Source organism: Brienomyrus brachyistius, unplaced genomic scaffold (genome assembly GCF_023856365.1).
Source record: "Brienomyrus brachyistius isolate T26 unplaced genomic scaffold, BBRACH_0.4 scaffold49, whole genome shotgun sequence".
Taxonomy (NCBI): domain Eukaryota; kingdom Metazoa; phylum Chordata; class Actinopteri; order Osteoglossiformes; family Mormyridae; genus Brienomyrus; species Brienomyrus brachyistius.
This window is the reverse complement of record NW_026042324.1, coordinates 343,707-363,643: the sequence shown is the minus strand read 5'-3', so window position 1 is coordinate 363,643 and position 19,937 is coordinate 343,707. Positions and strand designations below refer to the sequence as shown.

Genomic DNA, 19,937 nt, shown 5'->3' with positions numbered 1-19,937 from the left:
CTGCACACAATATTCTAAGTGGGATCTTACCAAGGAATTATATAATCGTAGCATCACCTCCATTGACAGAAACTCCACACACCTAGAGATGTAACCCAACATCCTATTGGCCTTTTCAATTGCTTCCCCACACTGACGAGAGTGGGACATCTGCAAATTTAACCAGCTTACTGTATATACTGTTGTCAATATTGTTAACATGAATTTGGAATAACAGAGGCCCTAAAACTGAACCCCGTGGTATAAACACAGGCCCACTGTGACACTGTAAAGCAATCTTACACAAGCATTCTAACGGAAAATCTATATTATTCCGTTATAGATCGGAAATCAGAAGTGTTGGGTTAGTTTGCAAGCCCTACAGACTATTTACAGGGTAATAAAACAGTTACATAAATGTAAATGCACTTACAGACTCGTCTCAAATTAAAAATCTTACTTCAGCCAGCTGACCAAAGTTGCCAATCCAGGAGAAAGAGAGTGCATCCATCTACGTGATGTCATTGTGTTTAACTGTGGTTTTAAAATGTTGAATGTTTGAATGTGCAAAATATTGGTTCATTTCTTTGAGATTCAGTATTTTGGGATTTCAAATATTGGGCTAGTTTCATCTTTCAGTGGCGGATTATAAGTAGACCTTGGGCTGGAGATGTCTTCTGGACCTGGCAACAATCTGGTTGTCTTTACTGCCAAGCAAATCAACATAACAAACAGAAGACGACAGCGGCATAAGACTAACATTATATCTCCCTTGTCTTTAATACTATCCCACCATAATGCTAGACAAATTATTAAACAAACATAAGCGAAAATTCAAGACAAACCTTAGGTTTGGGGTAAAGTAAGGCATAGGCTAGGTCAGGGGTTCCCACTGGTGGGGGAGTCGTGAGAATAAGTCTTTAGTATAATTAGATTTCCAGAGTATGTTTATCAAAATCTTAAAAAGTGAGAAAAGTCTATGATAACCGCAATCGCAACCAGCCAATTCTGATACATGTACTGTACCACAGAAACCCCTCCCCAAATCTAATAAGGGGGGCTCTGTGGGATTGCCACTCTCTGATACTGTTATGGCTGAAAAGTTTGAGAACCCATGTTGGTGTCCAGCCTAGGATCACGGCAAAGGAGAGAGCAGTGGAACTTTAATTTGAGTGATCAATCCTTTAGTGATTCCCCCTCCCCCAGAAAGGCGAATTTTACAGATGGAATTTCCACCCTCTCCCTAATCAGTAAGTTTTACCGCTGACACCAAGTTCACTGATTATCAGATTATTGATGTTCCATCGTTTTTAATTCCCTCTCATTTCTTTTTCAGTTTCAAAATATTGGCTCAAGTGGCCCACTTAGGGGCCCCATACCCATGTTAGCCTAGGGCCCGCAGAGAAGTAAATCAACCTCTGATTTACACTAAGGTAGCGATTCCAGTGAATTAACTACATAAAACTAGGATTTTCTTTAAACTACTCTTTATGTACCTTGCATATATTTGGAAGCCATAACCGCATGGGTAGACCGATACTTTGGCCAAAGTAAGATCATTAAAGTTCATATATGGATTAGTACAAAACAAACGCATTCAATTGACAACAATATCTCATCCTCAAACCAAGATTTCATTTGACTGTTTTTTAAAGAATTGCATCCCTGTCGTTCGCTTCCCGGTTAACTGCACGGAAAATGAAAACTTTACCGACACTGACATAAATTCAGACCGAAAGCGCAGTTTGCACGCTGCAGATCAGCCGCCTATAAATTCCTGGGGTCAATGGCAACGACGATTCTCTAATGCGGGATCATCTGAGTACAGTCTGGCAGCCCTGCCCTGTTTGTTTTCCCTTGGGTTTCATCTTGACGGCGAAGAAATCTTCAACTCGTACCACATATACCGATTATGAATCCTAAATCCCCGATGATTCGTTCAGAGAAGATCAGTATTAACACTTTAGAACTTGCATTCAGTAAGAAAATACTAATAACAACAGTACTCAAATTAAGACTTTAATAATAATAATAATAATAATAATAATCTTGCAGCACGATCACAGAACACACTCATAGATTAAATGATTTATTTAATAATCTGAAATTCTACAATAATTATAATTAGATCATGTAAAACGTAAGCATATCTATTGCAAGGGGTATAACATTACAATGCTTTTTGTACAAGAATCTTATTAACTGTATTAGTAGTCGACAATTAAAGCAGAGAATTATAATATAGGTAAATAGTATAGGTGCAGGGGCACTTACCGGACAGTTCGTCTGGTTCCAGGCCAGTTTCGGTGTCGAGTCCGCAGATCACAAAGTAATCTGCGAATCGGCAGGAGCTGGAGCTGAAGCCGGTGGTCATCCTGCGATTGGGCCGGTGCTCTCCACGCACTCGCCGCTTCACTCCAATGCATATCTGCGACTCTGGGTCTTACTTGGCGCTGCCATTACGGATGCGCCCGTTAGCCCCAGCGCCAGAGCAGAAAGAAGCCGAGAAGAGCGGCCGAAGTGCATTATGGGCCGCCCCCCTCCCCATACAGCTGTTTTCATCTGTCGGATATCCCCCAGGTCCAAGAAAGACTGGTCTGAGAGGTGAGTCCGCGCATGCGGTCTGGTGCAAAAAAAAATCCCATTGCGTTATGCGGTTAACTCTTCAAAGGCAAAGAGCCGGCAAAAAACCCAAGCGCATATTAATTACAAGAAGACCCGATTCTCTTTTCCGGCAATGAAACTACACATGAATGTTTTCCCAGAGACGCAGACTTGCGGTTAACTAACACAACAACAATTTTTATAACTGTGAATGCATACTTAAAACTAGTACGAACCTGCAGTGGAAAATTACGAAGTAGGCCTATATTTTATTAAAATATTCTCCATGTCAGGGTCTTGAAACAATTGTTTCATAATTGTTTATTTGTAACCGGTACATCCAACATAACACAATCGGGAAATGTCATTTCAAAATCGATTTATGAACCCGCAGTACCCTACGTCACATGAATCACTGGAGAAACGAAAGATCGCCACCTAGTGGCCAAGTATGAACCCCGCAGTTCTAACAAATTGAAATGTTCATTGTATTCCCTTGCCTTCGGGGATGCATGTGGTTAAGCCCCGGTCTGCAGACGCTTTGGTATATGACTCAATAACTCAAAAACTGATTGACGTTTTTTTATTGGATAACTGCCCTGTTTTTGATTAATTGGAACTGCTTAAATTTTGAGACAGGTCGCTCCAAAACTGAAGCAGTGTCGCATAGTAATATCAAAACAGGGCAGTTTTGATAGTTGTTTACATTAAGACAGATTTTTCAAGAGGTATTGCATGGGCGCCAAACTGGAACTGGAAATAAATTTTGAGATAGATGGCCCCAATGCTGAAGCAACACTACTTTTTGGAAGCAACGGGAAGGATGAAATTGTGAATGTGATAAGTGAAAAAGTATTTAATGGAATATATGGTTGTATCACAGAAACAGTATATGGATGAAGATCTACACTTGGTTTCATTCTCAGACTTTTCTTGTGAATATGGTCAATTTATTTGTTACTCTTTACTTTACTTAGGCCTACTCTATTTGATATTTAATGGGTCTTATTATATCACTTCACAAAAACATTATATGGATGAAAATCTCTGTAACCACAGTAAAATCCCGTTATAATGGACTCGATATCGTCTATAACGGACGAGGTCCGCTGGTCCTTTGCGCCTTTACGAACATGCAGAAAAAGCATCGGATATAGCAGACTCGCATATAACGGAATTTTGCTTATAACGGACAAACAATTTGGTCCCCGGAGCTGCTTTTAGCTGTAGTTTTGTTCGACTATAACAAGACGCATGGCGTGCCGGTGATATCCAGTGCAGATATGTAGTCGAGATTATTAATAGTTACGCATCTGGTCAGGTAAAGTTGAATTACTACATGTACAATATAATAATCCATACCACAAGTGTGTCTGCTGGGGTGTGGCATGAGTAAATGGTGTCCTGTAGTTGTGTTCTGGGCATACAGCAACTCTGGATCTAACGGACTTTGGATATAACGGACTGTTATGCCTGGTCCCCTGAAGTCCGTTATAATGGGGTTTTACCGTACTACGATAGAGGAGAGCAAATTTGGATCTGCCAACAGTGGGCAGCCAAGAGCAAAATCAGACTGCAGATGTACCTACTGGTCGAACCCACTAAATTGTCTATACTGTAGGTTTCACAAGTTTCAAAGTGCATGATATGTGTAGGTTGACAGGTGCACTTTGACCCCAAGCTGAAATTGAGATGATGGGGTCTTTGGTTTTGAAACAATACCATGCTGTATATATCACCACCATAGAAACCAAAGGAAATAAGGGATTTAAGTTAATTTCACAAATTTTCTACACGTTTCACAAGTACCAAAGGCTATGATAGGTGTAGCTTTCCTCATGTACTTCAACCACAGGCTGAAATTTAGTATAGACCTAGTCAATGTTCCCAGGGACGGATTACGGACTGGGCCAGCAGGGCTGCTGCCCAGGGGCCCTTGGGGTGCAGGGGGCCTGTGGGGCCCATAGCCCAAAACAATTTGCAACGCTTATCAACAATGTATTTTCGTTTGTCTATTTTAGAGGGCCTACATTCTTTGATCCTCTGCCTACAAGGGCCCCTGACCCTATAGGGAGGGCTTTGGCTGCCAAGGGCCCTTGAATTGTGGTGGTTGTGGTGGTGGTGGTGCTGGTGGTGGTCGTGGGGGGAGGGGGGGCCCTCGCGAACGTTTTGCCCAGGGGCCCACACAACCCATAATCCATCCCTGAATGTTCCACCTGCATAGAAAAATAATGGATATGTTATCTTATACCACTATTTACAATTTCATGAGTGTTAGTGGGCGATGTATGTGCTTGTCATTTCTTGTAAATATGTGCCACATTGGAATAGTGTTTGAAAGTATTTTATGCGTTTTGTAATAATCATTTGCTGAGCTACACTTTTTTACATTTGGGACTTTCATTTTGAAACATCGCGGTCTGTCAAAACCCAAGCGAACGCGTTAATTCACAGCAGGAGCTGCATTATTTTGATTTTTCACAATTTACTGGATATAATAATTGGATAACCAAGGTATGCAAGTGATTTCACAAACACACACGAATTTGTGAATGTGGAATTTACTTTGTTGTGTAATGTTTTACTAGATTGAATTCAACGATGATCTGTGAATGTCTGACGAATATCGAACCCACTGCTAACTTTACTACGGTCCATCCCAATTCCGTGGATCTTTGTACAGGAGAGCATTACAAAACTGTGGCGCCAATATAAAGTTTGTATTGATTATTGGTCGCTAGCATCACTGTTCAGTCAATTTTGTCCAAAGCAGTACAGTAGCCGGTAAGTGCGGATGAATGACTACATTAAAATGTACTTTGATTCATACTTGTTCTTGTTCCAAAACTGTACGGCTCAAGATGATTTTCTGAATATTTTATAATAAAGTTTAACTTGATCTTTGTCGCTAACCTCTCCATTTGGAACATTATATATATTCAGTGCGGTAGCCGGTTGGTGAATTGTATTGTAGGGAACTCTGCTAAATTTACAGCGGAAGAATTTAATCATGTGACTTTTTCGGAGACATGGGGCTGTGTAAAGTAGCCTTTTATTAATATTTTTATATTTGATATAGATTTTTGTTGAGCAAATAATAAAAAAAATCCATTTGGTCCCTTAAGCTTTTGATTGTCTGAGATAAAAACACCTGTGATGCATACATGCTAATATTCCTGATACGTGCAATATGAAAGAGTGGTTCAGGGAGCATGAGGAATCATTTCCACACATGAATTGGCCACCACAGACTTTTGACCTTAACCCCATTGAAAGTCTTTGCGATGTCAGGAAGAAGAATTTACTCAGTGCGTTCAGTTTCTTTAATAAACCCCTTTGCGTCTCGGATCAGCCAGTGGATCGTAACCTTTTTCCTGCCTACACCATGCCGCACTGTAACAGAATGCGCACCATGATCAAAACTAAAGGCGGTACAGCACAATATTAAAGTGTGCTTTTTCTTTGGCCAGGCAGTGTACTTCTGTAGGCCTACTGAGAGTACACTGTGCATGAGGTATCTCATGTTGAACCAGATGCTTTAAGTAGCATACAAAATGTTGTATACACTGTATTTCCAAAAGTATTGGGACACCCCTCCAAATATTGAATGCAGGTGTTCCAATCACTTCTATAGCCACAGGTGTATAAAATTAAACAGCTAGGCATGCAGACTGTTTCTACAAACATTTGTGAAAGAATGAGTCACTCTCAGGGGCTCAGTGAATTCAAGCGTGGTGCCGTGATAGGATGCCACCTGTGCAATAAGTCCATTCATGAAATTTCCTTGCTACTAAATAATTCATGGTCAATGGTTAGTGGTATTATAAGAAAGTGTTAGCAATTGGGAACAACAGCAACTCAGCCACGAAGTGGTAGGCCATATAAAATCACAGAGCGGGGACAATACATGCTGAGCTGTACAATGTACAGAAGTTGCCAACTGTCTGCAGGATCAATAGCTACAGAGCTCCGAACTTCATGTGGCCTTCAGATTAGCTCAAGAACAATGTGTAAAGAACTTCAGGTAATGGGTTTCCCTGGCCGAGCAGCTGCATCCAAGCCTTACATCACCAAGTGCAATGCAAAGCGTCGGGTGCAGTGCTGTAAACCACGCTGCCACTGGACTCGAGCAGTGGAGACGTGTTCTCTGGAATGACGAATCACCCTTCTGTCTGGCAATCTAATGGATGAGTCTGAGTTTGGCAGTTGCCAGGATAACAGTACTTGCCTGACTGCACTGTGCCAAGTGTAAAGTTTGGTGGAGGGGGGGTTATGGTGTGGGGTTGTTTTTCAGGGGTTGGGCTTGGCCCCTTAGTTCCAATGAAAGGAACTCTTAATGCTGCAGCATTCAAAGCCATTTTGGACAATTTCATGTTCCCAACTTTGTGGGAACAGTTTGGGGATGGTCCCTTCCTGTTCCAACATGACTGTGTACCAGTGCACAAAGCAAGGCCCATAAGGACATGGATGAGCAGGTCTAGGAGGAACTTGACTGGCCTGTACAGAGCCCTGATCTGAACCCGACAGAACACCTTTAGGATGAATTAGAGCAAAGAGCCAAACCTTCTCATCCAACATCAGTGCCTGACCTCACAAATGCTTTCCTGGAAGAATGGGCAAAAATTCTCATAAGCACACTTTTAAACCTTGTGGCCTTCCCAGAAGATATTCCCCTTCAGTATTAGACCATATACAAGAACTTGTGGCCATAGGTGGAAATTAGCAGAACATTTTTAACTAGGTTTGAGAAAGCACTTCTTTACACAGCATGTAGTTAGAGTATGGAATAGCCTCCATGTTAGTGTAGTGCAAGCTGAAACCCTGGGTTCCTTTAAATAAGAGCAACATAAGGTTTTAACTGTGAGCTATTAGTTAAGTTTTCCCCAAATGAGCTTGATGGGCCGATTGGCCTCCTCTCATTTGTATATTTCTTATGTTTTTATTGCATGAATTTTCCTCCTAGATATCTTTAGCAACCAAGAACCCTGTGCTTAAACTCTCATGAGGCACACGTAAATTGAACTTCCTCACCCTGTTCTAACCCTTCTTGGATAAAAAAAGCTAAGTCATTTAAATATGAGTTACATGTATGCAAGAAGAAAAAAAAAACTGTCTGTAGCATACAGTATATACTTTTTTTTTTTTTTTTTTTTACAGGCCCCCCCTAGGGCATATATCCAGTGATCCATGCAGGACTTCTACCAATTGTGGAAGTTGGTGAGAGTGGGACAAGTACAGATTACATGGGTGGACCAAACAGCAGGGCTGTCCAGGCAAAATGGTGCTGTCGCTTCCAACAGCACCAAATTATTATGTAGAAACTCACAGGCCACCCTACATGCTTTTATTTTAGGCATGAAACAATGAATCACAAAATAACAGTTAAGTTCCATAACTTTAAATTTATAAACACAAATGATATAAAACTGTTTTAAATACAGTCTCATTCTGGAAATGACAAATTTTAGTGTAACATTAAATAAAACTATCACTGGAAGTATAATTATTGAGAGTATTACTTATCATCAAGTACATTTCAGAATATTTTTTTGTAACGTGACTGAATATGGCTTCTACCATCCATCCATTTTCCAAACTGCTTATCCTACTGGGTCACAGGGGGTCCGGAGCCTATCCCGGAATCAATGGGCACGAGGGAGGGAACAACCCAGGATGGGGGCTCAGCCCATCGCAGGGCACACTCACACACCATCCACTCACGCATGCACACCTACGGGCAATTTTAGTAACTCCAATTAGCCTCAGCATGTTTTTGGACTATGGGGGGAAACCGGAGTACCCGGAGGAAACCCCACGATGACATGGGGAGAACATGCAAACTCCACATACATGTGACCCAGGCGGAGACTCGAACCCGGGTCCCAGAGGTGTGAAGCAACAGTGCTAACCACTGCACCACCATGCCACCCCCAGCTTCTACCATGAATTATATATTAAGAATCTAAAGCCAGATATTTAGTTGACATACACCGTCAGAAAAAGGGTAGACGCATGGTAGTTCTGTTCACCAATATACAAACATTAATGCTACAAAAATGTTCCAGAGTCCATTTCTGTCCCTTAAATCAGAGGATACGACGTAGACATCAGGAGGTACCTAAAGAACGGAAAAGAATTTTTTAGGGGAAAAAATAATTACACACACATACATAAATATTCTTAAATAATAATACTAGTGTAATTTATACTTTTTTCCTATTGCCAACATTTCAGACAAAAAAAGTATTATAAACTGCTAAAATAATTTTAAAGTCTGACATGTCACATTGACAGTGGTCCGACCATATCTTGATGCACATCTCTGTATCCATAGGTATGTCCTACATCACGCAGTTGCATAACTGCGTGATGTAGGACATACCTATGGAATCAGCCACTCCCCCCCCCCCCCCCCCCCCGCATCCTCAGATACCTCTACATCTGCAGGACCCTTAATGATTTGGCAGATTTGCTCTGCTTTACTAAGCAATTGGTTTTCTACAAAATATCTAATCAGAATACAAAAATCTTTGGAGAAGACGTCAATGTCCACAACGGATGACAATTACATACTGATTTGCAATGCAATTAAGTAAACTGAAAACAGGTGACTACAGTTAATAAGTCCTTACTGAATGAGAAAAACAGGAATACCATACCAAAAACACTTCATTTATTATTATTATTATTATTATGAGGGAAGGTAACCCCCGAGTTCAGCGACACGTGCTGTCTAACACAGCCCGGGGGGGGGGGGGGGGAAGCGCCGCCCGTACTGCACAGAGAGTGGGCGGGGGCGCGCGTCAGGAAAGCGCTCCGGGCGCGAGCCGCACGTTCCTCGTCCGCTGATTATCGATGGTGGTCGCGCGAAGAACCGTAGATCTAAGCGCGAAGCAGTTTCTGGCGCTCGCGGCGCTAACGTCACCGTTCCCCGCGTGCTCTGCTCGAGAGCAAAAACAAAGCTCTTTGTGATATTGTGACTCTCCAGCATAAAACTGTACACTTGGGTTAAAAATTAGAAATTAGGATTATGGCATCAAATGAAAGAGCACAAAAAAATCCTCAAAAAATATCTAAAAATACGACTTCCGTACGGTTTTGTGCTGGAGGGTCACATATCAAAAAAATAAGAAGCTTACCTTTGGGAAGGGTCGGGATGTGCAGGACAAAGACTTCCCCAAAAAAGTGGAATCGTGGGAAAGGCCAGAAACTAACAAACATTAAAATAATGCCAAAAACTACAGTGCAACAAACGTCTGCCCAGTGAGGACTAATCTTAATGAAACAGTGAGGCGTATACAATATTCCTGCACTACTGCGCCCCATTTGGAAAAATGAGAAATAGCAGAGTTTTAACTTTTAAAATTGCAGTAAAGATTTTTTCAAATCAACCGGTCCTTATTCTAAAAGATATTTTACCTGTGCTATTTTTCCTTATCTCAAGTGCACTATGTGAAAGCAGGCAGTGGATCTTGTTTTACACCAGTCATTTAGCAGCAGTGAGGTTTCATGACACTGCCATATACAAGTACCTTGATCATTACCACATTTTCAATTAATCACATACCAAGAGAAAAAATTGGAATTTGATATAAGGTAATGGTGAACAGTATGAAGTTATACCTTCAATGATTCATGAAGACACAATGGATGGATAAGCAACACAGATTAAGCAATTGTAATTCTATATTTTTACTGTTGTACCTCAAAATAAATAAATTTGACAAAAAATTATGTAATATTAACAGACGTACGTCATAGTAACATTCATAGTTAACCAGCGTAGCACACATTCTAAGGCACAACTTAGAATTAAAAAATTAAAAAATCAGCAGCCTGTAGGACTGGGGTCTCCAACTCCAGTCCTGGAGAGCTACTGTACTATCCAGTAGGTTTTCTGTCCCACTTGGCTTCTGATGAGCCACACCTGTTCCTGGTATTTACCTGAGAGCAGATGCAGCTCATCAGAAGCCGGGTAGGACAGAAAACCTACTGGATTGTAGCTCTCCAGGACCAGAGTTGGGAGACCCCTGCTGTAGGAGGTGCTTTGCTTAGTCAGAGTATTATTAAAATTCCATAGAACAAAACAGAAATTGAGCTATTAAAAGTTTTGTCTCCCATAATTGAAACACACTGTTCCAATCTAGATTAATAAAAATGAAAGATAAAACCTTGGACTATGGAAAAAGCAGATTAATTTTCATGGAGACTCGAGGTAATGGCCGCCTTTGTAGTGAAAATAGCTGTTTTAGTGCACTATGGACCTGAGCACTGGACTTTGCCTGGCGACCTCATCTGGCATGTGAGGCTGGTGAAGGACAGAAACCTTCAGAAAATGTGCTCTGAACCTCAAACAAGGACAGACTATTCTAGTTTCTTCTGCAGCTTCTTCTGGAAGCACACAGGCAGGATGGAGAGAAGGGCAAGTACAGCCAGCAGCAGCAGAGAGTTCCAGGACACAGCCTCCCCTGCTGTGGTCAGCTTGTACAGCGTGGTCCCGGCATTGATGGCCACAAAAGATGGAGGCGCCACTCCTGCAAGAATGGAAATGGGGTTTCAGATCCCAGTGACAGGTTAATGTAGCAGAGAAAAACCAACAACGCCAGAGAGGACAACTGGTACCACGGTCAAACAGTACATCAGCTTTCATTTATACTGGACAAACATACACAATATATACCACACTGGGAGAACATGCACTGCATATGGAGTTTGCAAGAGCAGGACCAAAGTCCCTAGTACAGGAGGTGGTATAACCAGGCGATTATGTGAACAAGTGTAAACTTAATCTCATTTGTTGATATTGACATATCTCACATATTACGTGTCACTTATTACACACATATTGGGGGCTCTGTAGTTAAATTAATGTGACATCAATGAGCATTAATTGGTCTTAATCCTTACCTAGGAATGTGCCAAGGAAAAAGAGCCCTAAAGGCACATTAACGACGGGGGATGTGATATTGATAAACCAGTTGGGAAGGAAGGGAGTGATCCTCAGGAATATGATGTAATTAATAAGATGCTCTCTGTGGTTGTCTACCTGCACAAAAGAGCCAGAGGGAGGGAACATCTTAATGAAAAGATTCAGAATGTAGCTTGTCATAGGGCTGGACAGTTAAATTACAATTATAATTTTGGCTTCCAATGATTATTAAAACAAAATTGAAGGGAAAAAAAAAAAAAAGATTGTGCCGCATTTAATTTCGCGATGATGCTCCCACTTTGTCTTATAAATCCAGCACACCCCCTTTCCATCCACTTTTCATTTGCCCTACTCTGTCATCGTGCTGCTCTCTGGGGAGCACTCTTTAAAACAGGGATATGGAACTCATTTCAGTTATTGAATTGAGTTTGACACCAGTGCTTCAAAGGACACTTCAAACAACAGTCTGCTTTTTACTGGCCCTGATGGCACAAACGTTTTTATTTAGCTCTTCAGAGGTTGGCCAGATTCTCATACTCACTCTTGCCAGTTCAGACACCCTCACCCCCCACACCATATCAAACTCCAAGTCATCGTCAGCGTCTCCCAGGTACATCCTGACTGACCAATATTTACCTGCTGAGACCACTTCTCTGCCTTCTCCGTCAGGTATTTATAGACCACAGGTCTGCCCACCAAGTAGGAGAGCATATAGCAGAAAGAGGCTCCAAGTCCAGAGCACTACAAGCACAGGAGACGTGATCAGAAGGGGCATGAAGTACATAAAATGATATGAAGTTCATATTTAAATCCATTATGGCATAGTATCATACTTACCAAGCAAACCAGGAACAATGCTAGTGGGAAGGAGTAAAGATAGCCTGACAGGATGCTGAGAAAGATGGAGCCAGGGATGGCAAAGGTCTGGAGGCTATGGCAACAGAATTAAGGCCAATACCAGCAGGGTTACAAAAAAAAAAAAAAAAAAAAGGTTTTCATAGATGTACAGAAAAGGCCATGTATATATAATTATAAATGTCATATACAGCATACCATAGAAATAAAACTGCACGGATGACTTTTGAAAATGACTTGTGCTAAACTGATATATGGTCTCGCATTTAGTGACAGAGGTCTGTAAGATGCAGAGAAATCTTTTTCAATGCATTTTGCAAATATAAAAGACCTCATCTTCAAGACAATTCCCACAAAACCGCTGCATCCTGATTTGAACACCACTTGGGTGATTTCATTGTACATTGAAGAGAGACTGAAGCCAGTCAAGTAGGATTATTGCTGTCCCACAGAGATGAGAATGATACAGCCCCCTCAGTTGAATGCTGCTGTTCTCAGGGGCAAAAAAGACCCCGACCACCTTCTCCTGCTCAGTTAAGCTATCTGCTATTGGGTCCTCAGCCAAAGTATCTTTCATTCATATGTTTAAAAAAAAGTTGTGGGGGAAAAAACCAGATATTAATGTACCCAGTGGTCCCTGAGAAACACACAAGCTGCATGTTGTATATTATCACTAAAATTACCTTATACACCAATTAATGAAGAGTACTGATTTACTTAACTATTTGTATTGCTTCTGAAAACTGCAAACAGTGAAGAGAGATTGCATAAACAAAAAACATCCAATGTTATCCCAGTTACAAGCTGATCGAACACCAAAAATACGTGTTCACAGACATCCAAATAAGCCCATTACCCTCAATGACATTAGCTCCAAGGGACACATCCACACACTTATCTTCTGTAACTAGTAATTAGTAACAAATTACTCGGAAATACTTCATTCAACATATCACACAGGGGAGACGGTCTAACTTTTGCTTCAGGGAGCATCAATAGCTCTAACTGTACAATCAAGTCTCTCAGTTAATTTAGGAAAACAAATGTAAATCAAAGCCAGTGCACACTTTAGTATGCTTTCATATTACAAAGGATACAAGACATATGTGGTGAAATAGGCTATCAATACTTGAGTGTAGTAAGTATCCTTGTACTTGGACAGAACTGTGCCCAAGGCTTTGGCATCATTCATGTCTTTGGGAATTTTCATTTTTTCCCACTCTTCACTGTACGGGAGAAAAAAGGTCATAGATCAGTGTGAGGAACTCCTCTGAATGGAATACAAATTGCATATTCTACCTAAGACATGGCTATAAAACAAACATATAGATTTGAAAGCAATACAGACCTAAGAAACACATAAGGGTCAGTCCGTGCCAAATCAAACAATGTCCAGAAAAGTTCCATGAGCATCATTCCTGATTTCGATGAAAACTTGGTATTTTGATCCTTATAGAGAACACTGAAAATTCCCCAAGTTTTATTGAAAAATTCTGATGCAGTCCAAAGTTATGGCCCTTTCAAATTTGGGTGCCACGCCCCTTTTTTGCACTCGCGAATCACGCATATAATTTGTAAGGGTTTTCAGGAGACTATATCTTCTAAGCAGGCTAGAGACCTGAAAATTGCTCTCCTGGTATACTTTTCCTTGCTCTTTCAGAATCTGTCATTAGTTCCTGTGACAGGTCAGTGCTTCGGGAAGTTTCCAATGGAGCAGGTATCCAGGGAGGAATTACCAGCCATGTCAACTGAATCCATGTTGGTTATTGGGAAGTCAACTCACTAATGAAATGACTGCCTTGTGTCTTAGGAAAGAAACTGAATGTACAGCAATTAGGCCTTTTCTTGGAATTGACATCATTCTTAGTAATACTTATCCAGGATGTGAAACATTCCTTAACAAGCCAATGTACCAACTGGACTACATACATGACATAACAGTTTTCATTGGAGTTAGGCTAATAATTCTTACCTAGGCTTGGCCAGTGTGACCTATTTTTACCATAGTAGACTATGTTATAACAATATTTTAAACTATTTTGAAAGTTGGCAGTTTGAAAACCTTAACAGAATGTTTGTTCTGGGATTGACTCCCTAACAAGCCACACCTGTCAACACCATGGTAGGCAGTCGTAATGAAAACCATGTCTAGGCCCCATGTTTGGCACCTAACTCAGTTGTAGTTGCCTACCTAATACCTTGATTTAGTGTAAAAATCAACCAGCATCAACCAGCATTAGTTCATAGATGTATTGAATGCAAAGGGCCATATTGCTTGGAAGCTATTTGCAGGGGGTGGGGCTCATGCATGCCAAATGCTCATTTTTTGACTGGAATACTATATGCTGAAGGAGTTGAGTTGAGATAGTTATTTTCAGCCTTTATAGTTCAGATATGCTCAACTGTACTGTGCACTGACCTGTCACAGGAACTGTGTTAGTCCGGATGGATTGACCAAAGAATATCTAAGAACTGTGAACATGGCTTCTCATTAATTCAATGATGCTACTAGTACGTTTTTCAAATTTACGATCTGATTTAAGTATCTCTGTCTGACAGTGCTCCTTCTCATGAGATTCACATTTCAAGAGGGGTATTCCCAAAATTGACCTCTTGGCAGCTGAACGGAAAGACATATTTGACCCTGGGAGTTTATATTGAAGGAATTGAGTTGAGATAGTATTTACAGTTCAGATATGCTTCTTTCATCTGTATAAGTTTCATTCCCATCACTAACTATCTACACAGTCAACCACGCCCCCGAAGTAGGGGGTCCTGTAGGGAATTTCTCACCTGTGACCATTTTCAGATGGCAATATATCAAAGAATAAATGGTTATTTAGAATGAATTTGCATCTGCTTACAGTATCTTCCTCAAATAACAAAAATATAGAAGAACATTGGATGTAGGTATGGTGGTGACCCCACAGCTTGGGGTCAAAATCCGAAAAAAGTGAACCAAAAACTGATTTTTGCAGGTCCATAACTTTGAAGTGCTTCCCCTGAGCTTAATTTTAAACTTAGAAATGAAGATATAGTCTCCTGAAAACCCGTACAAATGACATGCGCGATTCACGAGTGCAAAAAAGGGGCGTGGCACCCAAATTTGAAAGGGTCATAACTTTGGACTGCATCAGAGTTTTTCAATAAAACTTGGGAAATTTGCAGTGTTCCCTATAAGGATCAAAATACCAAGTTTTCATCAAAATCAGGAATGATGCTCATGGAGCCCCTGGTTGATTTGGCATGGACTGACCCATAAGGGATACATGCATCATTGTGAAGAGGCCAGTCAGGAAGATAAAGGAGATGAAATCTAACCTGGAGCCAAAGAAACTATGTTTCTCATACCTAGCAAATTTTACATGCCATATTGCTCCGCTTAAGCATAGCATAACATCCATTCATCCATCCATTTTCCAAACTGCTTATCCTACTGGGTCGCGGGGGGTCCGGAGCCTATCCTGGAATCAATGGGCACGAGGGAGGGAACAACCCGGGATGGAGGCTCAGCCCATCGCAGGGCACACTCACACACCATCCACTCACGCATGCACACCTACGGGCAATTTAGCAAGTCCAATTAGCCTCAGTATGTTTTTGGACTGTGGGGGGAAAACGGAGTACCCGGAGGAAACCCCACGACGACATGGGGAGAACATGCAAACTCCGCACACATGTGACCGAGGCGGAGACTCGAACCCGGGTAGCATAACATCTTTATTTATAAAAGACTAAGTCAACCATAGCTGATACAAAGTGCTGTACATTGGAGCACTGGAGAGAGAAAAGAAAAATAAAAACAAATACAAAGTCAGATCATTAAAAGAAAACTAAGTCCAGCTGGGAGATTAAATTTTCTTTTTTTAACTAAAGCTTAAGCAAACTGCAATCAGATTTGATTGTCATCAAATTGAACACAGCAGGGCAAGCTAAATTCACACATGGCTGACAAATCAACATAAGATAAGATAAGATAGGACTTTATTGATCCCACAGTGGGGAAATTTGCGTGTTAACGCAGCTCCAGACAGCCAGCAAGAGAGAGTTTACAAGAGTAAAGAATATAAAAAATACAAGTAAGAATACAAAATAAAAATAATATAAAAAGATAGAGCAAATAATAATAATAATAAATAATAATGCCTATGTGCACCCATACCGTATGGAATATGGGTAGTGGGTTGTGGAAAGTGCAAATAGTAATAAAAATCAACTGTTTAACTACTATATATACAAAGGGTGGAATATTGTGGTACTTACTCGCTCATGTGTGGGAAATTTCTGTACACTAGGTACATGATACAGGCAGCACAGGAGAATATGGAGACCAGAAGGAGAAGCGACATCCGAGCAGAGCCCCTGCCAGAATAAGACAGGCCTTGGAAGGCAGAGGGAGGGGAGAAATCAAATCATTCTAAACTCTCAAAGCTCAATGGCAGAACCACATAAATATCACTGCAACATTTAGACTTGTGTTTCTCAACCTGGTCCTCGGGGGCCCCCAGAGAGTGGGAAGCTGGGAGGGAGCAGGGAGGGAGCAAAACGTGGACTGTCTGGGGGCCCCTGACGATAAGGATATGAAGCACAAATTTAGACTCTGATGTATGTTTAATTGCGGTGCAACACCTTGCATGAATTTGCATCACTTGTTGACACAGAACATAGGAGTAGTTGAAGCTTTTTCCTCCAGGTGACGAAGAATTACTCAATATTTAATTTAATTGTCGTTGCCCGAGATTACCAAAATTTTGTAAATTTATTTTGTCGTATTTACCGGTCTAAAAAGAATTTCTTTTAATTTTACAGAATCACATCGTTTACTTCGAAACTCGTTTGACATAACGCCAAGAGATAAGATCATTTAGGTCGGCCAAACATACAAATAAGAGCTAACTTTTTACACGCAGCCGACCAGACAAAAATACACAGTCACTACGTAGAAGCAATAATAATAATTGTATTTATTATTGTTGTTGTTGCAATTATTACTAAAGAGGAAGAAATCTTCCGAAGAACCAGAATCAAGCGGGGAACCCCACACTCCGCTAGACGGCACCGGACAAGTTCATACAATTTACTGAATGTGACAAGGAAAAATAATACTTCAAATTAAAGACACCTGAAACATATACAAATTAGCAAACGATTACCTGGTTGTTTAGATAGACTGACACAACCATAAAACCATATCAATATAACTTGCCATTTTGTTTGCCTGTCAGTTTAATAACGTAAGCCACCCTAAAATAATGCATGTCATACACATGGCGTCTGTTGACCGATTACAACTTTAAAAAGAGCAGCCGGTACCTTTTGGGACATATCCCTCCTTCGGTTTGGTTTCCTCTTGTTTTAAAGTGTCTGTCGCAATGCGCTCTATAGCCTGTCTTTCTGTTTGCCTTTTCGCCATTTTTACTTAACCTGAAAGACGTTTTTTAATCTATTGCGTAAATATAATACCCAGCATTACCGGGCAGCTAAGATAAACTTACCGGGTAAGTCCGGCCGCTCGCTGCCGCAGAGAACTCACTGGCCTTTCATGTTATAGTCGTTGGCTGTTGGGAAAAGAGATGAAAGAAGCTCGGGATCGTTATTAAAAACGGTGAGCCATTTCTCACTAGCGCTCCCATACGGGCGCCAGTCGAAAGTGCAGCGATGAAGATGAACGATGTATGTACACAATTACAGCAGAAAAGTGCAAATTAAATACACGAGTGCAAACTTCGTGGTAGGACATGGACCACATAGTGCACAGGAGGAGTTCAGGGGTCTTACAGCTTGTGGGACGAAGCTGTTACAAAGTCTGGTGGAGCTCGTCCGGATGCTGTGGTATCTCTTGTCAGGTGGTGAACAGCCCATGCAGTGGATGGGAAGAGTTTTTCACAATGCTGAGGACCTTGCGGATGCATTGCTTATGAAAGATGTCCTGGATGAACAGGAAAGAGGTCCCAATAATTTCCTTTGCGGTATTCACTGTATTCTGCAGTTACTTGCGGTCAGGGACATTGGAGTTCCCAAACCAGGATGTGATACAGTTGGTCAGGACATTCTCAATGGTTCCCCTGTAGAATGTGGTGAGGATGGGGGATGGGAAGCAAACCTTAAGAAATGCAGTCGCTGCTGTGCTTTCTTGGCCAGGGAGATTGTGTTGAGGGTCTGGGTGAGATCATCTGTCAGGTGAACACCAAGCTTCTGAAGGTCTCAATCTCTCATCCCATGATGTACAGTGGGGAGTGGTCAGCACAGGCCTTCCTGAAACCAGTAATTGTGTTTTTCATCTTGTCCAGGTTCAGACACAGATTGTTGCCTGTACACCAGTCTGGTAGTTACTCCACTTCTTTCCTGTAAGCTGACTCATAAATCTTTCTGATGAGACCCAAACACTGTGGTATCATCAGGGAAAGGACCTATGACCAGTGTGAGAGTGTGAGTGAGCCTTGCAATGGGTTGGCGCCCCATCCTGGGTTATTCCCTGTCTTGCGTGTGTAGCTTTCAGAATAGGCTCCAGACCCCCATAACCCTGCACAGGACAAATTGGTATAGAAAATTGATGGATGGATGGATGGATGGATGGATGGACTTGTCGACAGGTATGTAGCCAGTGAGTAAAATTATAAGTTTGAACACCCTTCAAAATTAATTTTTGGGTATGGGTTAGCCAGAGGCCTCATACTAATTGACCCTGTTAGTTTATTTCAGGATTTAAAACATAGCTGCACCTTAAGATAAACCAATTTCCTCATACATGTAACACACTTTCGAAATAAAGTGATTCTGACTGCAATGTCAAAGGAAGTTCACCTAAACTGGTTTTCCTGTCAAATCACTGCAATCTGCCCAAAACAAAGCAACACTGAATTATATTTTTTTCCATTGCACTTTCATTGCAATTCTTCCAAATATATTACAGTATTTAAAAACAAATTCTAAATGAAATGCAAACTAATAGATCTTTAGACAGGTGTAATGTTTTTCTTCTACATAAAAAATAAACTAAAACTTGCTGTTTTATGTTTAATGTTGCTCTTATCACAGTCCGTGGTGTGTTAGAGTATGAGCCCTACAATTTTAGGGCCATGTTAATTTTTAAGCCCACAATTATGAGTGTGTCATGAGACCATTTTAATTTTGAAGACCTATCTTATTTAAACTGTGCTGAATTGCACTCAGCTTTCAAAAGTTAGACCATAAAGAGCCACACTCCGCCAATATTAACCACCTTGGGATTTTCGACAGTGAAAGCTTTTGAGAGCAGGGATGGGCAATCTTACCCAGAAAGGACCGCTGTATATGCAGGTTTTCGGTGCAACTCCCTAATTAGATTACTAATTAGACTGGTTGGCTAAAGAGTCCTCACACCTGGGTTATCCCAAAAACCTGCGCCCACAGTGGCCCTTTGCGGATAAAATTGCCCACCCCCCGTCATAGAAGCACCAAAGCAATACCGGACGTACTCCCCGATAGGTCCTACGTGGTGTTTCCTACACCATGTCTCAGCAGGTCAACATTAACAGGCAATTTGTAGCGTCCGTGGTTTTTCTGGATGTAATCATAACTTAAACTTTAA

The 19,937-nt window shown here is 41.2% G+C and overlaps 2 protein-coding genes across 5 annotated transcripts in view; both read right to left on the bottom strand.

Annotated features, from left to right (window-relative positions):
* The window catches only part of LOC125723493 (DENN domain-containing protein 5A-like), a 38,618-nt gene extending 36,039 nt beyond the window's left edge, over positions 1-2,579 (bottom strand). For 2 of the 4 annotated variants that reach the window (XM_049000116.1, XM_049000120.1), the window contains exon 1: positions 2,254-2,578. In XM_049000116.1, the coding sequence (XP_048856073.1) occupies positions 2,254-2,353 (100 nt within the window). In that variant the 5' untranslated portion in view covers positions 2,354-2,578. Of the gene's footprint in view, positions 1-2,253 lie in introns of all 4 variants that reach the window. The other 2 variants (XM_049000119.1, XM_049000117.1) reach the window with 2 other exon arrangements.
* Positions 2,580-10,251: 7,672 nt separating this feature from the next.
* LOC125723492 (transmembrane protein 41B-like) lies at positions 10,252-17,872 on the bottom strand. The gene is made up of 7 exons (XM_049000115.1): positions 17,681-17,872; positions 16,631-16,748; positions 13,465-13,593; positions 12,350-12,443; positions 12,149-12,253; positions 11,491-11,629; positions 10,252-11,117 (listed from the first exon to the last, which is right to left on the bottom strand). The coding sequence occupies exons 1-7, from the start codon at positions 17,778-17,780 to the stop codon at positions 10,948-10,950; spliced, it is 855 nt and encodes a 284-aa protein (XP_048856072.1). The 5' UTR covers positions 17,781-17,872; the 3' UTR covers positions 10,252-10,947.
* Between the last annotated feature and the right edge of the window lie 2,065 nt (positions 17,873-19,937).

Coding starts and splice junctions, on each gene's coding strand:
- LOC125723492 (XM_049000115.1), bottom strand. CDS start 17,780: ATGGCGAAAAGGCAAACAGAAAGACAGGCTATAGAGCGCATTGCGACA. Junction 16,749..17,680: donor GGAGGGATATGTCCCAAAAG/GTACCGGCTGCT, acceptor CTGCCTTCCAAG/GCCTGTCTTATTCTGGCAGG. Junction 11,118..11,490: donor TTTCCTTGGCACATTCCTAG/GTAAGGATTAAG, acceptor CCATTCTTGCAG/GAGTGGCGCCTCCATCTTTT.